Source organism: Pygocentrus nattereri, chromosome 24, assembly GCF_015220715.1.
Source record: "Pygocentrus nattereri isolate fPygNat1 chromosome 24, fPygNat1.pri, whole genome shotgun sequence".
Lineage (NCBI taxonomy): Eukaryota > Metazoa > Chordata > Actinopteri > Characiformes > Serrasalmidae > Pygocentrus > Pygocentrus nattereri.
The window spans coordinates 4,976,940-4,994,635 of NC_051234.1; the positions used below are offsets into that span (position 1 = coordinate 4,976,940).

Genomic DNA, 17,696 nt, shown 5'->3' on the forward strand with positions numbered 1-17,696 from the left:
TTTACTGAGCTGAGCTCTTTACAGAGCTGGTGACAGAAAACAGGAGTTGTGATATCTACAATTCAAATATAGTACTTTTATTTGCTATCCAAATCCACCAGTGAACCTTACCATGTCTTCTGAGTTTTTATATGTGATGTTAATAATGCAAAAAAGTGGAAAATCTGAAAACTAGATGTTTTATTGCATACACGCATGCAAGAGGTCAGAAATGGTGAAGAATTCAAAATTGACCTACCATCCACAGCATAAAAACCTCAATGTGCCCAAATCATATGAAATCGAAAATCCCATCTTGTCCATATCGACTGTCCATATAAATTGTTGCAGGTTTGTCACAGAATAATGTGCAGGCTTAAAGGAAGGTGACCAACTCGGCGACTCAACTACCTGTGCAGATTGATATGGTAGGGAGTGAGCTTTATATATATTTTTATATTTGTGAGTACCCACCCTAAGGGCATGGCCTGGATGTCAGTGACACGCAGACTTCTCTACAATTTCCAGTGCATAATCATTTTCATCTTCCAAAAATTCAGAGTCAGGTATGGAAAGCAAGTTCCCTCATCAATTAAAGACTGAAATACTCCTGCAATACCATTTTTCTTTTCCTCTAATAATGGGTTCAGGAATTTAGGAATCCCACCTGGGCAGCCTATAGGGTGTATGGGACTGAGATAAGGTTTGAGAATGGTAAGGGACTCAAGCACAGGCTCAAAGGTGTTTGAAAATGTTCAGAATTTGTGCCCTCTGTGTCATGCAACAGCATTTTACCACCATTAAAATAGATGGTAAAATTTAATTTAAACATAATGTCCCTACCCAATCAATTGAATGGGGAATTTGGTATTATAACAAAAAGATGGAAAGGAGAAAAGTTATAATTTGGTCATAGGTAGAGGTGGTGTTTATTGCATTGAATTGGCACTCTGCTTACTCCTAAAGAATTAATTGTGCCACTAGACATTGGATCCGCATATTGATCACCAATGACAATGGAGTATGTACCATGAGAGGCTTTTATTCATGTATTCATGACATATATCCATATATTCATAATCCCAAGAAGGAATCCTTACTGATCTCTTACATATGTGGTAGCTAGCGGCATGTCAAGGAGGGAAACAGCACTTACTGACCTAGTAGGTGAGGGACTTGAACCCCTAACTTCTCAGTAGAGAGGATGGCACCTCCCCTTGTTCCTCTGTGGCTTCCACTGCTTTTGGTTTTGCTGTCTGGGAGGAGGGATCCTCAAATTCATCCTCCTTGTCTAAGATAAGGAATTCTGAGCCTCCTTGTGATGTTGGATAATTCTGAGATTCATGCCCGGTCCCGTGTTTGTCCTGGAATCTGGGGTTTACCAAAATGACGGACTGGAACTCCAAAGGTAAGTGCAAATATGACAATGTTTATTAGATATCGCATAGAACAATGTACATAGGACTATTAGGGATCCATTAGCCTGGTCCACGCTCTAATATCCTGGTTCAACCTCAGCACAGTTTTAATTTCCTGTCTAAGAGCTGCAAGACCAAGAAGACTTCTCTCCAGCTCTTGTTCCAAAAAGCTCCCCGCTATGCTGACCTCCTTGTATATTTATATTTCTAGTCCCGGCATGGGTTAAACTAATTAACACAAAGGGGTAGGTGCTCAGCAAACACAATAAATACTCAGGGGATCATTCAGCATGGTGTTTAAAACCGACATATCATAATACACATTCCACAGGTAAGTTTACATTTATATGTGGTTTGCAGTAACAGTGCCCTTCTTCCTTTTTCAGGTTTGCTGATAACGGGATCACCCACCTTTCTCTATATGGTTGTGGGCTCATTTAACATGGATAAAAGAGGATGATGATCATGCCAGCAGTAACCTTAGAAGCCTCAGCAGACTACATCAAGAGGTAAGTGCTATTACTTTATGTTGGTGATAAACTGGAGCCTCTAGCTTCATCACACACCCCCCTTCTGATAGATTACCATCAGATTGATGGGAAAGAAAGTCTGTAGTAACATTTCGAGTTCCTTTTCAGTACTGCACCTGGCATTACTGTCTGTCATTTGCTGTATCCACTGCAACGCCCTGTGGTCAGTTTCTAAAATAAATTCTGAACCCAACAGGTTCTCTACCATTAGGATTGCTGCCTGTTCTGAATATCTCGGGATAAACCTCCTATACCACCCGATGAGAAGGATCTCATCCTTCACTTTGTTGTTGGCACTGGGGTCTGTCTGACCACCTCCACCTTGTGGACATATCGTTCCTTCTCCCAATGTATATCCAAGATAGGATACGCCACTCGCTGGTTGATGGTTCAATCACCCTGAGTTGCAGTATGGTTTCTACTTCCTTCTTCAGGTCAGAAATCAGGCATGCTAGTACCCTACAGTTTGTTTGCCTGATAGGATCTGATCGCAGTAGACATCTGTCCTGAGGTTCAGCCTGGCCATTCACTGAAGAGGTTTGGTGGGATAATCCTGCTCAGCTCCTCTCGTTAGCTCAGTCTCAGGTGCATTAGGTCAGGTGAGAGGCTAGTTCCTCTTCCTCATCTACAGCTTGAACCCACAGGTGATAACGGGTTGGAAAAATCGCAAGTTATTAAGATATAGCTGTTTCCTTTGCAACTTCTAGGAGGGGGACCGACCATAGCCATGGCAACTCAGCAACTCAAGAACATGGAACTTCAACAATTGGCAAATTGATCATGGGTACTCTATCAGCTTTTCTGATAGTAGCTATCACATGTTTTAAAACTGCTTTCACTTTTGCCTAAGTAGCATAGATGGTTGCCTCTACTCTCTAACCTCTCTAACCTCTTCAACGCCTTGAGACCTTTGGTGGTTCCAAAATGCACTTTGCACAAAATGCATATTGTTCATAGGTTTCATATCTCATAAGCTACATTCAAAAAGTGGGTGTCATATGAGAGCTGTAACAGTCAAATAGATAGGTAATGTAGTTTTAAACCCTTATAATAGAAGAAGCTGACCTTACAACTTATTTCTACAGAAAGCCGACCAATTTTCCCAAAAATCTGGGCTGTAAACTATAAACAGATGGCGTCTCTTCAGTGATCTGCTCTGTAAAAATTATTTTTATAAAATAATACAAAGAACATCAAAGATTTTTGGCTTTCAGCAGTAAATTGTAAGCATGTAGCAATATGTGTAGATCACGTTCTGTTAATTTGAGGGAATTTTTTCAATAAATAAATAAATAAAAATGTACATTTATTTCATGCAGTTACTGAATAATTTGTATTATGATTTGGTCATGTTAATTCAGATGGACAAACCAAAAATATACCTTGGAGAATAAGATGCTAATTTAGGGCATACACTCAATTGACTGCAGTTAAAACACTTCAGAGGTTTCTCAGGGCTGTATTTACTATTGCCAGGTTTACCTTTACTTTTGCAATCGCACCTTAGGACTACCAACATTACCATACACAAACTCATCTGACTTCTTTTTGTGACGTGCTCTACTGAATGTCCCCAGCTGGAATTCGCCGTCAGCTTGTCCTGCCGCCACAAAAGCTTCAGCTGTTTCTACAGCCTGTCTCATCAGTGCTTTTCAGATCTGGATTAACCATCTTTAGGTATTGCTCTCTGATAATAGTGCTTTTGATCTGTTCTTTTGTTTTGTCACGGGGAAACATGCATTTCTTATAGAGAAAAAATATTTATGTGGTGCTAGTACTGCATTTAGGCTATAATCTTCCAATGTCACACGTTCATGTTATAAGGTTCCAGGCTATAGCCCTGGAAGCCCAGGCCCAAGGGATATATAAAGACCCCCTTCAGTGAAAATCTACTTTTTATACTCATAAGCATGTACATGTTGTGTCTTTTTTATGCCAGAAGACACATCATGAGCAAAATATGAGCGAAGTAGTTAATGCCATGGCTGAGTATTTCCATGCTGAAATTGTAGTGCACATTGCACAGTGTCAAAAAGACAGCCAAGGTTTCATACATCACAAACCCAAGGAACCAATCCTGTCCCCTGGTGGAGTGGTCAGTTGTAGCTTCATGTCATGTTTTGCATGCCAAGTTTCTCATTTATGTTTCCAAAATGATGCCAGAGACGTGTTTTGTTTTCAGATGCAAAGTTAAAGGAGGAAATGTGAGCTGTCATATGTTACCAAAGGACCTGAAAGTCAGAGAAATCTGGGCGCGGTTTATTTGGAAAAATTGGAAGCCTGCGTAGCCATTGCAGTAGGCATTTTCCAGCGGACATCAGACAAAAACTGAGTTTGCCACTAAACTTATACTGAAGCTAGATACTGTTCCACATATTCATCCTGGAACCAACCACTAAGTTTATTTTTCTTGTGTTTTATCCTTTGACTGTGTCCAATAAATCTACAAAATTGAACTCAGCTTCTTATTCTCCAGCTTGTTCGAATTACTCATTCCACCTTAAATGGTACAGCAGTTACGGAAGTTACAGAAGGCCTGATGCACCAGACATAAACTGCTGCACCATTTAAGGTGAAACAGGAAATTCAAATAAGAAGCTGACAAATAATAAGCTGATTTTAGCTTCGCTAGCTTTAGCTAACAAATCTGCAATGTGCTGCATAATGTTAGACATTGCTAGTCTTATGAGGTGCATGATGATTCATGTCAAATGCTGACAGGACCCATCTTCGGGATGTTGACGAGCTTTTAAGTGTTTCAGCGATGTCTGGCGAGGGTCTTTAATTCCTTGAAAAAGCTTCTCATGATGATGCAGATTTCTTGTGACAGTAGCCATCAGTACTTCATACATTTTACCATACAGTATATGCATTTTACACACAGCACAGAGTGAGGATTGTAATCAAATTTTAAGCTTTTTTTACTAGCTAATATCTCAGCATAGAATAGTTTTTGAGCTGTGGCATGTTGAAGTTCCCCACATGGGAGTGCAGGGTTCAAGCTCACCGAAGCACTTGTTGGGCTTCTAACACTACGTTCCTACCAATCCGACAGTTTATGTGAATTTAATCATTGCTGCTGTTAACAATGTGTTTATCATAGAAATCCATGTTTTTCATGATTGACCATTGCAGGCGCATAATCTGTCAAGCTGTTTGTGGAAGGATGAGGAAGGAGTAATATCTATTCATGACGTTTCTTATGACGCAAATAGTTACCACAGAATATTTAAATGTCTTTCATGTTAAGCCAGACCTTCACGCCCGACATCAGTGTCTGACCTCTGTCACGATTGGCCCCTCCCAGTCCTGTCCATGTGCTTTTGTTTTGTTTCTTCCTGCCCCCTTGTTTTCAGACCTTGCCCCTGATTGTAACCACCTGTGTATTGCTAACCCTCGTTGTTTCCCTGCATTTTAGCCCTGTATTTGCCCTAGTTTCTTGCTGGTCTTTGTGGTGTGTAGTCTATGCATTGCTTTGTATTGTCTTGTATTGTGTTCTCATGCTGTTTGGTCTATGTTTGTTATTTGTTTCTTCTGGCCTCCGTTGTTTGTTTATCCTGCGTTTCTTTTGTCATGTCTGTTCCCCCATTCAATCCATGTTGGCTCTGTGACCCTGGACTGTTTTGACCCTGACTCTGGATTTGCCCTTAATAAATCTCAGCACATGCATCCGCCTCATCATCGCTCCCCAACGTTACAACCTCACAAATACTCTTTTGACTGAGTGGTCATAAATTTCTATGGATACATTCCAAAATCATGTCAAAAGCCTCCCCAGAAGAGTCAATCAGTCCAACAAGGTAATGTTTGTGTGATGATCCGTTGTCCACATACTTTTTCCATATAGCGTATGTGTAACTAACCTTAAATCTTTAAGTTCTACAAATATGTGACTTGATTTTATGAACTCAAGATACCAAAAAACCTGTTTACTTTTATTATTTTGAACTCTTTTAAACACTTTCACTATTTTGTTTGTCTTTGAGGTCTAGCACATTTGATTTGAACAAAAAGTGACTTTCAGTGTAAATAACTTAATATTTCATTAAGTGCATCAACTTCACTTAAACAAAACTCAATTTGGAATAAGAACAGTGAAGCTACCTCTTTATTACAAGATCTGACAAACATTAAGACTTGCTAAACACAGTGTAGATTCAGCAGAAAAAGTCTATACTTACAATTAGCAGCAATGGCCATAAACAAATTAAGTATCTTAAAATCATAATCAAAGTGAAGAAAGCTGCCATATAGTTACAGCCATAGTAGCAGCAATGAATGAATTAGCTAGTTGGATATGCTAGTAAGCTACTGTCATAGTTTTTAGCTAACATTAGTTGGCTAGAAATAAATATATAGATATAAATATTATTAGTCTTATGCGTCTTATGCACCTTGATGTCTTCATCTGGCATCCAAATGTTGGCCACAACCATGCACACTGGCTAACAGTTAGCTGCTCACTTAGCAAAAATACTCAGAAATATAGTGTTTTGTGCTCAACATGATGAACATAAACAAAGGAGCAGGTACTTGGAATGCAATGCATTTACACAGGAAAATACAACACTGTAATTCATTCATGTCGTGCATGTATAGAAAAAAGATTGACAACTGCAAAAATAAAGAAGAAGACAAACTTGAAACAGGAGGTAATGTTGCAATCACATTATTCAATGCCCAGTGCCAGTCTGCTGCCCGTCCCTACCTGCTAGGCTAGACCACCTATCACAGATGTCACGCCACTGGCTGAAATCTTCAACGTTACTTAGGTTGCTTATACAAATGTCACAGATGATGAAATGGACAGAAAAACATTTTAATCATTACTATGAAAGGATAAAATCTTTTATTTTATATTAAAGTCCATAGATTTTCTGCTTACTTAAATTGTCAACAATAAATAAAGTCATTTAGAGTGGTCTGGTATGAAATGCTTAATTCTAAAGAATTTCTTACTGGGTCAGAAATGACGATAAGAACCAGCTCCTTCCCAAAAGGCTAGTACATGAAATGGTTCCGAATCCTTTGCATGATGCCCAAGTTTGTTCTACGATAGTTTTTCGATAGAAGATTTTGACCTAAAACACATTTTTTAAATGTGTCCACAGGGGAGATGTACATGCACAGTGTTGTACAGCAAAATGTTCCCCAAAGAAAACTTACCTTCCCAGATTTACCACCACTTTAACCATTATTAACATCACATATAAAAACTCAAAAAAGTCACATGAAGGTTCACTGGTGATTTTAGATTGGCATTAAGTTGTAGACATCCCGACTCCTGGTTCCTGTCACCACCACTATAAAAATATCTAACTAATTTTCTCTACAATAAACCACTTCAAATCAAAACAGACTGACCTCAACCTCTGAATTATGTGGACATTTTGAAAACTTGGTGGAATTTTAAGGGACTACATAAATAAAACAATGCCTGAAGGGAGAACAAACAGATGGTGACATATTAAAGGAAAAATGTGAATAAATAAATGGAGAAACGTAACAGATGCAGATGCTTCCAAACATGTGATTTGATTAAGCTATTACTATGCTATGGTAGCAGAATTCTGAGGTCTAGTTGAAAAGGTCTGCTTGAACACAATCTACTAAACTAACGATCCACTCATAATTAAAAGAACTACAGCTTGACAGCCATTTACTCCACTGTTTTCCATGTGCTAAGAAACTGTTGAATTCTACCTTATCTATATTAGATAATCACAAAATGTGGACTGAGGAATGGTGGAGAAGCTCTGCTTGTCTACTAAACTGATGAATCTTAAACTCATAATTAAAGAGACATAAGCTCCACTGTTTTCCTTAAAATGTGCGTCCATGTATTATTTTAGCTCACATAATGTGACCGTACCCTCGTAGCTATGAACCCTAATACCTGGATGCAAGGGCTCGGTGAAGGTGGTGTGAAATGTATATGTGTGGTATGCTCTGTCCGGGGAAATGATATAGAAGGAGAGTGTGCCAGCTTGCCAGTCCAGATAGATCCCCATTCTTTTGGAGGGGCTCGGAGAAGGAATGACAGTTTCTTTGCCATTGTAACTAACATACCACCCATCATCCGAACAGAATAGAATCCAAGATTTGTTATTCATCCCCAGTTTGCAATCTGTCCCACGACCTTTCCTGTTGATCCCTTTGTAAGTCACCCCTATGTAAACAGCATCCTTGGTCCATTCAGTTTCCCAGTAGAACCGAGCCCCACACAAGCTTTCTCTACACAAAACCTGACCATAGTACTCAAACCGGTCTGGGTGGTCAGGGTACGGCTGCTCCCCTTTCGTCTTTGTCACCTTTTTGTTCCCAGTCAGAGACAGGGTTCGGTGTGCTGTGTTTGGGTCAAATGTGATCTCACAGGCATCTGTAGTAAGAAAATTCAAGTATAACATATTAAGAATATGCATATATGGATACTAAGGATTAAGCTGATATGGACTTTATAACAGAATTAAACAGATATTGTGTTTTTTTTCCACTGTTTCTGTTGTGTTTGGGACTATCAAGTGCATCAAGTGCTCATTCTTTGTTACTTAGATACAAACCTAATGCCAAAAAAAATTAGGACAGTATGTAAAAAAAATAAAAACAAAGCAGTGATTTTCTCATTTGTTTTACATGAATTTAATTTAAAAAGAAGATATTCAGTATTTTACCTCATCAAATCGAATGCTTTTTGTAAATATAAGCTAATACCAAATTTGACACCTGTAACACATTCCAAACAACCTAGGACAGTGTATGACAGGAATGTTTGTGGAATGATCAAAAACATCTGTTTTGGAACTTTCCACAGATGAAAGGTTTAAAAAATGTTTTTGGAGCAAAAGTTCGACAGGTAACAGGTGATGATGTGTATAAAGGGTACATTGAGGAAAGACTGTTAAAAAAAAACTGCGCCTGCAAATAGTTCAGCAGTTTATGGACAACGCTACTCACATTAAGATTGCAATGAATTTAGGGATTTTACCATCTACAGTCCATAATGTTATTAAAAGATATGGAGAATCTGGAGAAATCTCTGTGTGTAAAGAGTAAGGCTAAAAAACGATATTGAATACCCATGACCTTCAATCCCTCAGGTGGCACTGCATTTAAAAAAAATTAAATATAACTACATTGGCCAGGGAATACTTTGGAAATCTCTGCTTGTTTCAGCAAGAAGATGGTAAGCCACATTCTCCATGTGTTACAACAGTGTGACTTTGTAGTAAGAAAGTGCAGGTGGTAGACTGGCCTGCCTGCTGCACTGTAAAGTGCAATATATGACAAGAGAGACCTCAGACTGTTGAGGAGCTTAAGTGTTTTTATCAAGCAAGAATGGGAAAAAATGCACTTTCACAACTACAACGTCATGCCTCTATTTGGCCCGGTTGGAACTTCTGCCAATGGGCCACCCAGGACTCTAATTCCCAGAACTTCTTTTGTTGTTTTGGTGCTCTGGTTTTCGACTTTCTGCTCTGGATTTACTTCTGTGATTGTTAATAAAGATCTTAATTCAAGCCTCTGGTTCCGTCTGCCACCGTTACAAAGAACTGGTGCCCTCAGTTTCCAAATGACTATTAAACATTGTTAAAAGAAAAGGTGATGTAACACAGTGGTAAACATGTTTCTGTCCCAGCTTTTTGGAACATGTTGCAGGCCTTAATTTAGCATAAGTATATACACTTGTTTGTCACTTTATTAGGTACACCTTCCTTGTATCTACACTTTTTAACAATTTTATCAGCTCCACTTACCATACAAGAGCCCAATAGTCCATCTGTTTCTGGGTATACTCAGTACACCAAAGACAAGTATTATTTGGGTAGTGGATCATTCTCTGCGCTGCAATGACACTGGCGTTGTGGTGGCATAATAGTGTGTGTTGTGCTGGTACGAGTGGATCAGACACATAAAACACTGTGTCCACTCACTCTCCACTCTATTAGACGTTGTTAGTTCACACTGTAGATGTAAAGTCAGAGTCAGCAGCTCTTCTGGTACTGCACAGTTTGTGTAAGTCATTCACAGGATGCTGCCAAGAGGACGTTGTTGGCTGGATATTTTTGGTTGGTGGACTATTTTCAATCCAGCAATGACACTGAGGGCATCCTCCTCACCATCACCAACCTGCTCTCCTGTTCATCTGTGCCAACCACAACACCCTCAATTACATCACTGTGCCATCCTGATGTACCAGCATTGAGATAGCATGGGACTGTTTCAGCTCACTCCCACTTTTGATAAAGACTCAGTCAGAGCCTGCCTCAGTCAGAGACTGCCTCTACCAGTACAGTTTCTAAAGCTTTACCATCCAGGCTTCAAACAGAGATCCTCTTAGCTTCTATTTGGTATTTAGCTTATTAAATTGTAAACACTGTTTGACCAGAGGAGGATGGGTCTCTCCTTGTGAGTCTTGGTTCCTCCCAAGGTTTCTTCTTCCAGACTGAGGGAGTTTTTCTTTGCCACTATCACCTCTGGCTTGCTCATTGTGGGATATAAGTTACAACTGTATGTTTTCAAACTTCTGGAAAGCTGCTTTGTGACAACTTCATTGTAAAAAGTGCTATACAAATAAAGTTGAATTGAACGGAATTGAACTTCAGAACTCCAGCAGCGCTGCTGTGTCTGATCCACTCGCTTCAGCACAACACACAATAACACACCACCACCACATCAATTGCACTGCAGTGCATCACCCAAATTGCACCTGCTCTGTGGTGGTCCTGTGGGGTTCCTGACCATTAACTAACAACGTAAAAGGGGGTTAAATATGCAGAGAAACAAACAGGCCACAGTCATAATTACATGTAATTGCAGAAATACAAAATACCTATATGGAAAGTGGAGCTGTTAAAATGGATAAACAGTGTGGAAACAAATGAAAAACATATTTGCAAATCACTGCTCTCTCTTTTTATGTATATTTTACAAACTGTTGAACTTTTTACAATTGTGAAAGTCTTTTGATAGAAAAAGAAACATGAGATTAAACATGTTAAGAACTGGTGCCCCTCCAGGTAAATTTGCATGGATTTAATGAAAAATAGCTGGACGATCCATCAAATGATTTTAAAATAGGCCTCTTTTAGCATCGGTAGTGAATCAAACATTCCTAATGAGTATAGTGGAAAATCCAATGATTGAGGTACATCAGTGTAACATGTTAAACTATACAAATAAGCTTAAATGAACCATGTACTACAGCAAAGAACAAATTGTCACGCAGTTGACTCCTCGATCAGACTCGAACTCCAACTCCCAGAATGCGCTGGGAGATCATGTGACTCTGGATTCTAGCTGGTGCTCCTATCAGCGCTTGCAATCTCCCGAATTCTAACTGTCAACACCTGTGTCTCATTTTAGCTTAGAGTACAAAAGCCCCGGCTTTAGATACTATCAGTGTGAGGTATTATTTCCCTGGAAACTACTGAGTGGTTGCTTTGTTTGAGTCTTTGACTGTGTTTATGACCTTTTTTGCTTTGTGTTTTGAGTACATCTTTTCCCTTTCCATTTTGGTACTTCTGCTGGTGGTTTTGACTTGTGTTTTGACATTTGGCCGTTTTGTCCTTTTGGCTTTTGCTGCTTGGTTTACTATTAAACCATACTCTCTCTCATCTGCAAGCGTCAGGCTTTCTGTCAGCACACTACACAAATCATGAACAGGCAATACCAATACGTTAATTTTTGAGCACCAAAAAAGTGTGTTTACATGTTCTAATTATTAATTAAATATTTAAATATTGAAAAAATTTAACACCTACATTTCTTCAGTCCTGGTTTGTTTCTGAACTCACTGCAGAACTCCACACTGTAGGAAGAACAGAACATTAGCCAAAGCTATAGTGGCTGTTCAACTGGAACTCAAAGTATGTGGTACTGAGATTATGGCAAAGCTATCCTTCCACATTTTAGCTTCTGCAGATCTTAAAAACTACCACAAGTTGTGCTAGATAGAGTTATGACAAATGAGCATAGCAGTATGTCACCAGGTGAAGGTCTGGAGGTACTTTGAAGTTCTAGAGTCTTAATTTCACAAGATATAGGAAACTGTGTGTGTGGAAAGAATGAATCTTTATTCTGCTTACTTCAGTTTCTCCAGTTTACAGCATGGATCATCCAGTATGGTGGCCAGCTGTCTCAACCCTTTTTCTCCAGGATGATTATAACTGAGGTCAAGCTCTTTTAGCTCTGAATGAATTGAGTTCAAAGTTAAACCTAGAGCAGAACAACCTTCTTCTGTAACACAACACCCTGAAAGACTGATGAAAAAAAAAAAATTAGACAGAAAATTCCACACTGATATATACTGAGTTGCAGATTTATTAGGTACACCTAACAGTACTGCCTTTGACCTTGACCAGAACAATATGAATTTGTCAATGAGAATGCTGCACCACTTGGAAATTACTGCATCTTTGAAATGAGGTGTAAATGGCTTTTTATAGCTAAAATGCACCAGTATGTAACTGCAGTCTTGGTACAACATCTCAAAGACGTTCAACAGGGTTGAAGTCTGGGGTCTGTGCAGGCCAATGAATAATGACAACTCTTCATGTTCCTGGAACTACTCAGCAACAAATGACATGGAAGTGTCTAGCCAAGTGTGGATAAACTGTTACAAAGAGATTCACTTGGTCAGCAGCAGTATTCAGACATGCCATACCGTTTAGACATTCTGGACATTAGACATTCTCTACCAAAATGCACCACAGAGTGCCACAGGAAGTCATTCTTACCTGTGGCCATCAAAATCTATAACTCCTCCCTCGGTGTGTGATTCACAAAACTCAATACCAAACTGTTCATATGTGCAATAATAACAATTGTGTGTGCAATAACTCAGAGGGACACTAACTAATTTAAATAATTGTAACTGCTTTATACCTGATGTTTCATATTACTATCACATTCACTGCCACCTTACTGTACTCATAAGTACTTAAATCGTATGTACATACTGTAAATTTCTCTATATTGTCTTAAATTATTAGTAAAGTGTTTATTCTTTTACATAAATGGCTGCACTGTAACAACTGCAATTTCCCCCTGGGATCAATAAAGGAATCTGAATTTCATTGAGCAGAAAAAAATCCTCACACCATCACAATGCCACCACAGGCAGGACAACTGAAACCAAACAGTAGTCAGGTTTTGCACCAAATTCTGATCTTTCCATCAACATAATGTAAAATAAACCTGGCAACTTTTGCCTCGTCAGTGGTAAATTTTTGATGCTGCTGCACCCACTACAGACACTTCCTTGTTCTTCACTGACAGCTCTGACAACTAACATAGTCTTTAGTTGTTGTAGCCCATTCCAGACAAGTGCTGTGTTCTTAGATAATATTTCACAATATACTTAGAGTTCTGCAATTTTATTCCAGAAGCTCGCTGATTGGAAGATTCTCATTAAACTCTTGAACCCTAGGATTGCAGCCAAGACGCCTGAAGTGTCACGTTCTCTAAAGTTATGTTTTGCCTATTTCATATGACTTTGTGTGAAGGTTTGGGGTATACCTACTAAACTGGCAAGTGCAGAAATTCCCTACTCTGTCAATATGTTAGTGATATGTAGACATACAAAAAGCAGCTTAACATTTGTTTATAGTACACAAAAACTGCTTTCAGATAACTATATTTAAAATGAATCAAACAAAATCATGGAAGGCAGAAAATGCTTCACTGCTGAAAATGCTGAAAGATAAGTGCAGCGCTTTCAAAACTGGAGTGATATGATCTTTCTTTTTTGTCTTTCTTTGGATGCGTGCTGCCAGAAGTTGTACAAGTTTTCATATCATTTGCATCAAGCTTTTGAAATGATTGAGCATGAAAACTCCATGATGGCAGATGTTGAGAGATGCCTGAACCATCATGTTCAAAGTGACTAAAGTTACTCGTTTTTGTTCCATATGACTTGGAATGTGCAATTTGTGTGGAGGTTTGAGGTGTACCTTCTAAACTGGGAAGGTCAGAAATTCCTTACTCTGTCAACACAGTAGTGTTAAAAATGCCTATAAAAACTAATAGTGTTGAAATTTGTTCATGGCAGATGAATCCAACACAATCATGGAAGGCAGTGAATGCTTGACTTCTAATCCCTGAAGCTCCACATCCTCCACATACTTACCTTAGTTTCTGCAGTGTGCACTGTGGATCCTGAAGACCAGCACAAAGCTGCTTCACACCTGAATCCTGCAGGTCGTTGTCTCTCAGCTCCAGTTCTCTCAAGCAAGAGAGGGCACTCAACACTGAAGCTAGATTTGAACAGCATCTGTCTGTGAGATTACACCCGCAGAGACTGCAAAAGAGAAGACATTTTTTCATCGATACTCCACATACCATTTTCCTCTGGGTTCATTTGGAATAACAGTTGTACATTAAAAAGTATTATTTAATTTATTAGCTACATTTATTAACTAAACTCAAACTGTCTACACACACATACATACACTGAAACACAAGAAGGCTCACATAATACAATATCACCTCAGTTTCTCTAGTTTGCAGTTTGGGCTCTGCAGTCCAGGACATAGCAGTTTCACTCCTGAATCGCCCATGTAATTGTTGCTGAGATCCAACTCTCTCAGGTGTGGATTTGCCGACTCTAGAACTGAGGCGAGAGTTTCACATGTCCCCTCCAGAATGCCAACATCAGCAAGTCTGCAGATAACAAATAACAAATCACTTTATCATTACTACCATGTTACATCATCATCACTGGTGTAAATAGTATTGTTTTGGCTTTTAATGATCTTATCACATTACATCTTCACATCTGTTCTGAAATATGTAAATTGTCACAAATCATGCATACCATTTGTCACCAGTCAGATGCAAAAACAATGTTGTGTAATCAGTATCAATCTAAAATAATCCGATATCTACTACACAATCTCCTTCATGTAGTTTTCAGTATATATCAGTAAAAACCTTATACTCTTCAATCTACAGTCTGGGCACATCAGTCCAACACAGAGAAGTTTTACTCCAGAATGGCCAAGGTTATTGTAGCTGAGATCAAGTTTCTCCAGTTTGCAGTTTGGATGTGTTAGTCCATCACAGAGCCACTTCATTCCTGAGTCTCCCAGCTTATTGTAGCTAAGATCCAGATCTCTCAGGCATGAGTTGCTTGACTGAAGAACAGCTGTCAAAGCTTCACAAGATTCATGTGTAAGGTCACATTTGTCCAACCTGTGGAGTGAAAAACATCATTTTGTTGGTTTATCTTAATATGGTTAAATGCTTGATATAATATTTTTTACTATTACTCTAACTTTGACTGTTTTATTTTTACCTTAGAAAGGCCTTGGCAGAAGTTTAACAGCCTAAAACCAACAATCTAAAACAATACTGTCCCTGCAAAGTAGGGGTGCCCAACCCTAATCCTGGTGATATACTGCCCTGCAGAGTTTAACTCCAAACCTATTCTAAATTGTTCCAGTTAATGAAGGTTTTCAGGAACATCTGAATGTTGAAACAATACCCTTGTGGGCATTAGATCACCAGGGCCAAGTTTGGGCTCCTGGGCTCTCCTGCTGTAGAGGTATTCTTTTATATTCTGCAGTATATGTTTTTCTCCAGCACTTGAAGTTCTAAACATACTTTAGTTAGGTAAGCTCTGCTAAAAGACAATGAACCAAATTACCAATAGACACACACTACATTAAGCTTACCCAAGTTTCTCTAGTTTACAGTGTAAACTTTTCAGTGCAGCAGAAAGCAGCTTTACTCCAGAGTCTTTCATGTTGTTGCAGCCAAGGTCCAGCTGTTCCAGATGTGAATTTACAGACTCAAAAACTGAGGCCATCAATTCACAAGATCGTTCTGAAAAGCTGGTGCCAGCCAAACTGCAAACAGGAAAAATGTACATCAAATTTACAAAATAATAGTAATACAAATTACACCTTTAGGCATTTTATATGCACTGTGCTCATATACAGTTAAGCCCAGAAATATTTGGACAATGACACAAATTTTGGTATTTTAGTTGTTTACCAAAACATATTCACATATTCACGTATTCACATCCTAATTGGAGGAACGGTTTAGGAATTACGGCTCTTTAATATGTAGCTGCCTCTTTTTCAAGGGTCCAGAGGTAATTGGACAATTATCTCAAAAGCTATTTCATGGGCTGCATGGGCTATTCCCTCATTAACCCATCATCAATTGGACAAGTAAAAGGTCTGGAGTTGATTCCATTTATATTTGGAAGCCATTGCTGTGAACCCACAACATGCAGTCAAAGGAGCTCTCAATGGAAGTGAAGCAGACCATCTGGCTGAATTCCATCAGAGAGATAGCAGAAATGTTAGGAGTGGCCAAATCAACAGTTTGGTACATTCTGGGGAAAAAAGAGCCCATTGGTCAGCTCGGGAACTCAAAAAGGTCTGGACATCCACGGAAGACAACAGTGGTGGATGAACGCAGAATCCTTTCCACGGTGAAGAAAAACCCCTCAACATCCACCCAAACTAAGAAAACTCTCCAGGAAGTAGGTGTATCAGTATCTAAGTCTACCATAAAGAGAAGACTTCATGAGAGCAAATACATAGGGTTCACCACAAGGTGCAAACCATTAATCAGCCTCAAAAACAGAAAGGCCAGATTAGACTTTCCCAAAAAACGTCTAAAGAAGCCTGGAACTTCTGGAACAGCATTCTTTGGACAGATGAAACTAAGATCAACCTGTACCAGAATGATGGGAAGAAGAAAGTATGGAGAAGGCTTGGAACGGCTTATGATCCAAAGCACACCACATCCTATGTAAAACATGGTGAGGCAGTGTGATGGCATGGGCATGCACGGCTTCCGATGGCACTGGGTCACTAGTGTTTATTGATGATACAACAGAAGACAGAAGCAGCCGGATGAATTCTGATGTGTACAGGGATATACTTTCTGCTCAGATTCAACCAAATGTAGTAAGGTTGATTGGACATCGCTTCACAGTGCAGATGGACAATGAGCCAAAACTTACTGCGAAAGCAACCCAGGAGTTTTTAAGGCAAAGAAGTGGAATATTCTGCAATGGCCGAGTCAATCACCAGAGCTCAACCCGATTGAGCATGCATTTCACTTGCTTAGGACAAAACTTAAGGCAGAAAGACCCACAAACAAGCAACAACTGAAGACAGCTGCAGTAAAGGCCTGGCAAAGCATCACAAAGGAGGAAACCCAGCGTTTGGTGATGTCCATGGGTTCCAGACTTCAGGCAGTCACTGCCTAACCAAAGGATTCTCAACAAATTATTAAAAATGAACATTTTATTCATGGTAAAGTTAATTTGTCCAATTACTTTTGAGCCCCTGAAATGTAGAGGCTTTGTAGCAAAATGGTTGCAATTCCTAAAAATTTCATAAGATATTTTTGTGCAACCCCTTGAATTAAACCTAAAAGTCTACACTTCAATTGCATCTCAGTTGTTTCATTTCAAATCCAAAGTGGTGGCATGCAGAGCCCAAATCAGGAAGATTGTGTCACTGTGCAAATATTTCTGGGCCTAACTGTACATATAGCAGATATTTTGTATTGTTTGCACTGATTGCTGTAATGAAGCTTCATTAGACAAGAGCATCTGCTAAATTAATAATAATCTGCTAACGTAATACTACATCTGTGCATAGACAGAGCCAATTTGCACTAGTCTTAATGTTTTCTCACCAAATAGTAGTATAGAAAAAAAAAAGTCTACACATTTACCCAGATGTCACAGAAGCATACTCATTCAGGTGGCACACAGGTGGCTGAAGCCAGTACAGTCAGAAAA

General features: G+C 39.1%; 1 protein-coding gene across 3 annotated transcripts in view; it reads right to left on the reverse strand.

The window, feature by feature from the left end:
- Positions 1-6,076: 6,076 nt before the first annotated feature.
- Positions 6,077-17,696, reverse strand: part of LOC119262364 (NACHT, LRR and PYD domains-containing protein 12-like) — a 30,785-nt gene continuing 19,165 nt past the window's right edge. For 2 of the 3 annotated variants that reach the window (XM_037533891.1, XM_037533890.1), the window contains exons 10-16: positions 15,601-15,774; positions 14,858-15,118; positions 14,414-14,587; positions 14,055-14,225; positions 12,013-12,186; positions 11,689-11,735; positions 6,077-8,306 (exon numbers count right to left, since the gene is read on the reverse strand). In XM_037533891.1, coding sequence (XP_037389788.1) covers positions 7,771-8,306; positions 11,689-11,735; positions 12,013-12,186; positions 14,055-14,225; positions 14,414-14,587; positions 14,858-15,118; positions 15,601-15,774 — 1,537 coding nt within the window. In that variant the 3' untranslated portion in view covers positions 6,077-7,770. Of the gene's footprint in view, positions 8,307-11,688; positions 11,736-12,012; positions 12,187-14,054; positions 14,226-14,413; positions 14,588-14,857; positions 15,119-15,600; positions 15,775-17,696 lie in introns of those variants that run through there. The other variant, XR_005129568.1, reaches the window with a different exon arrangement.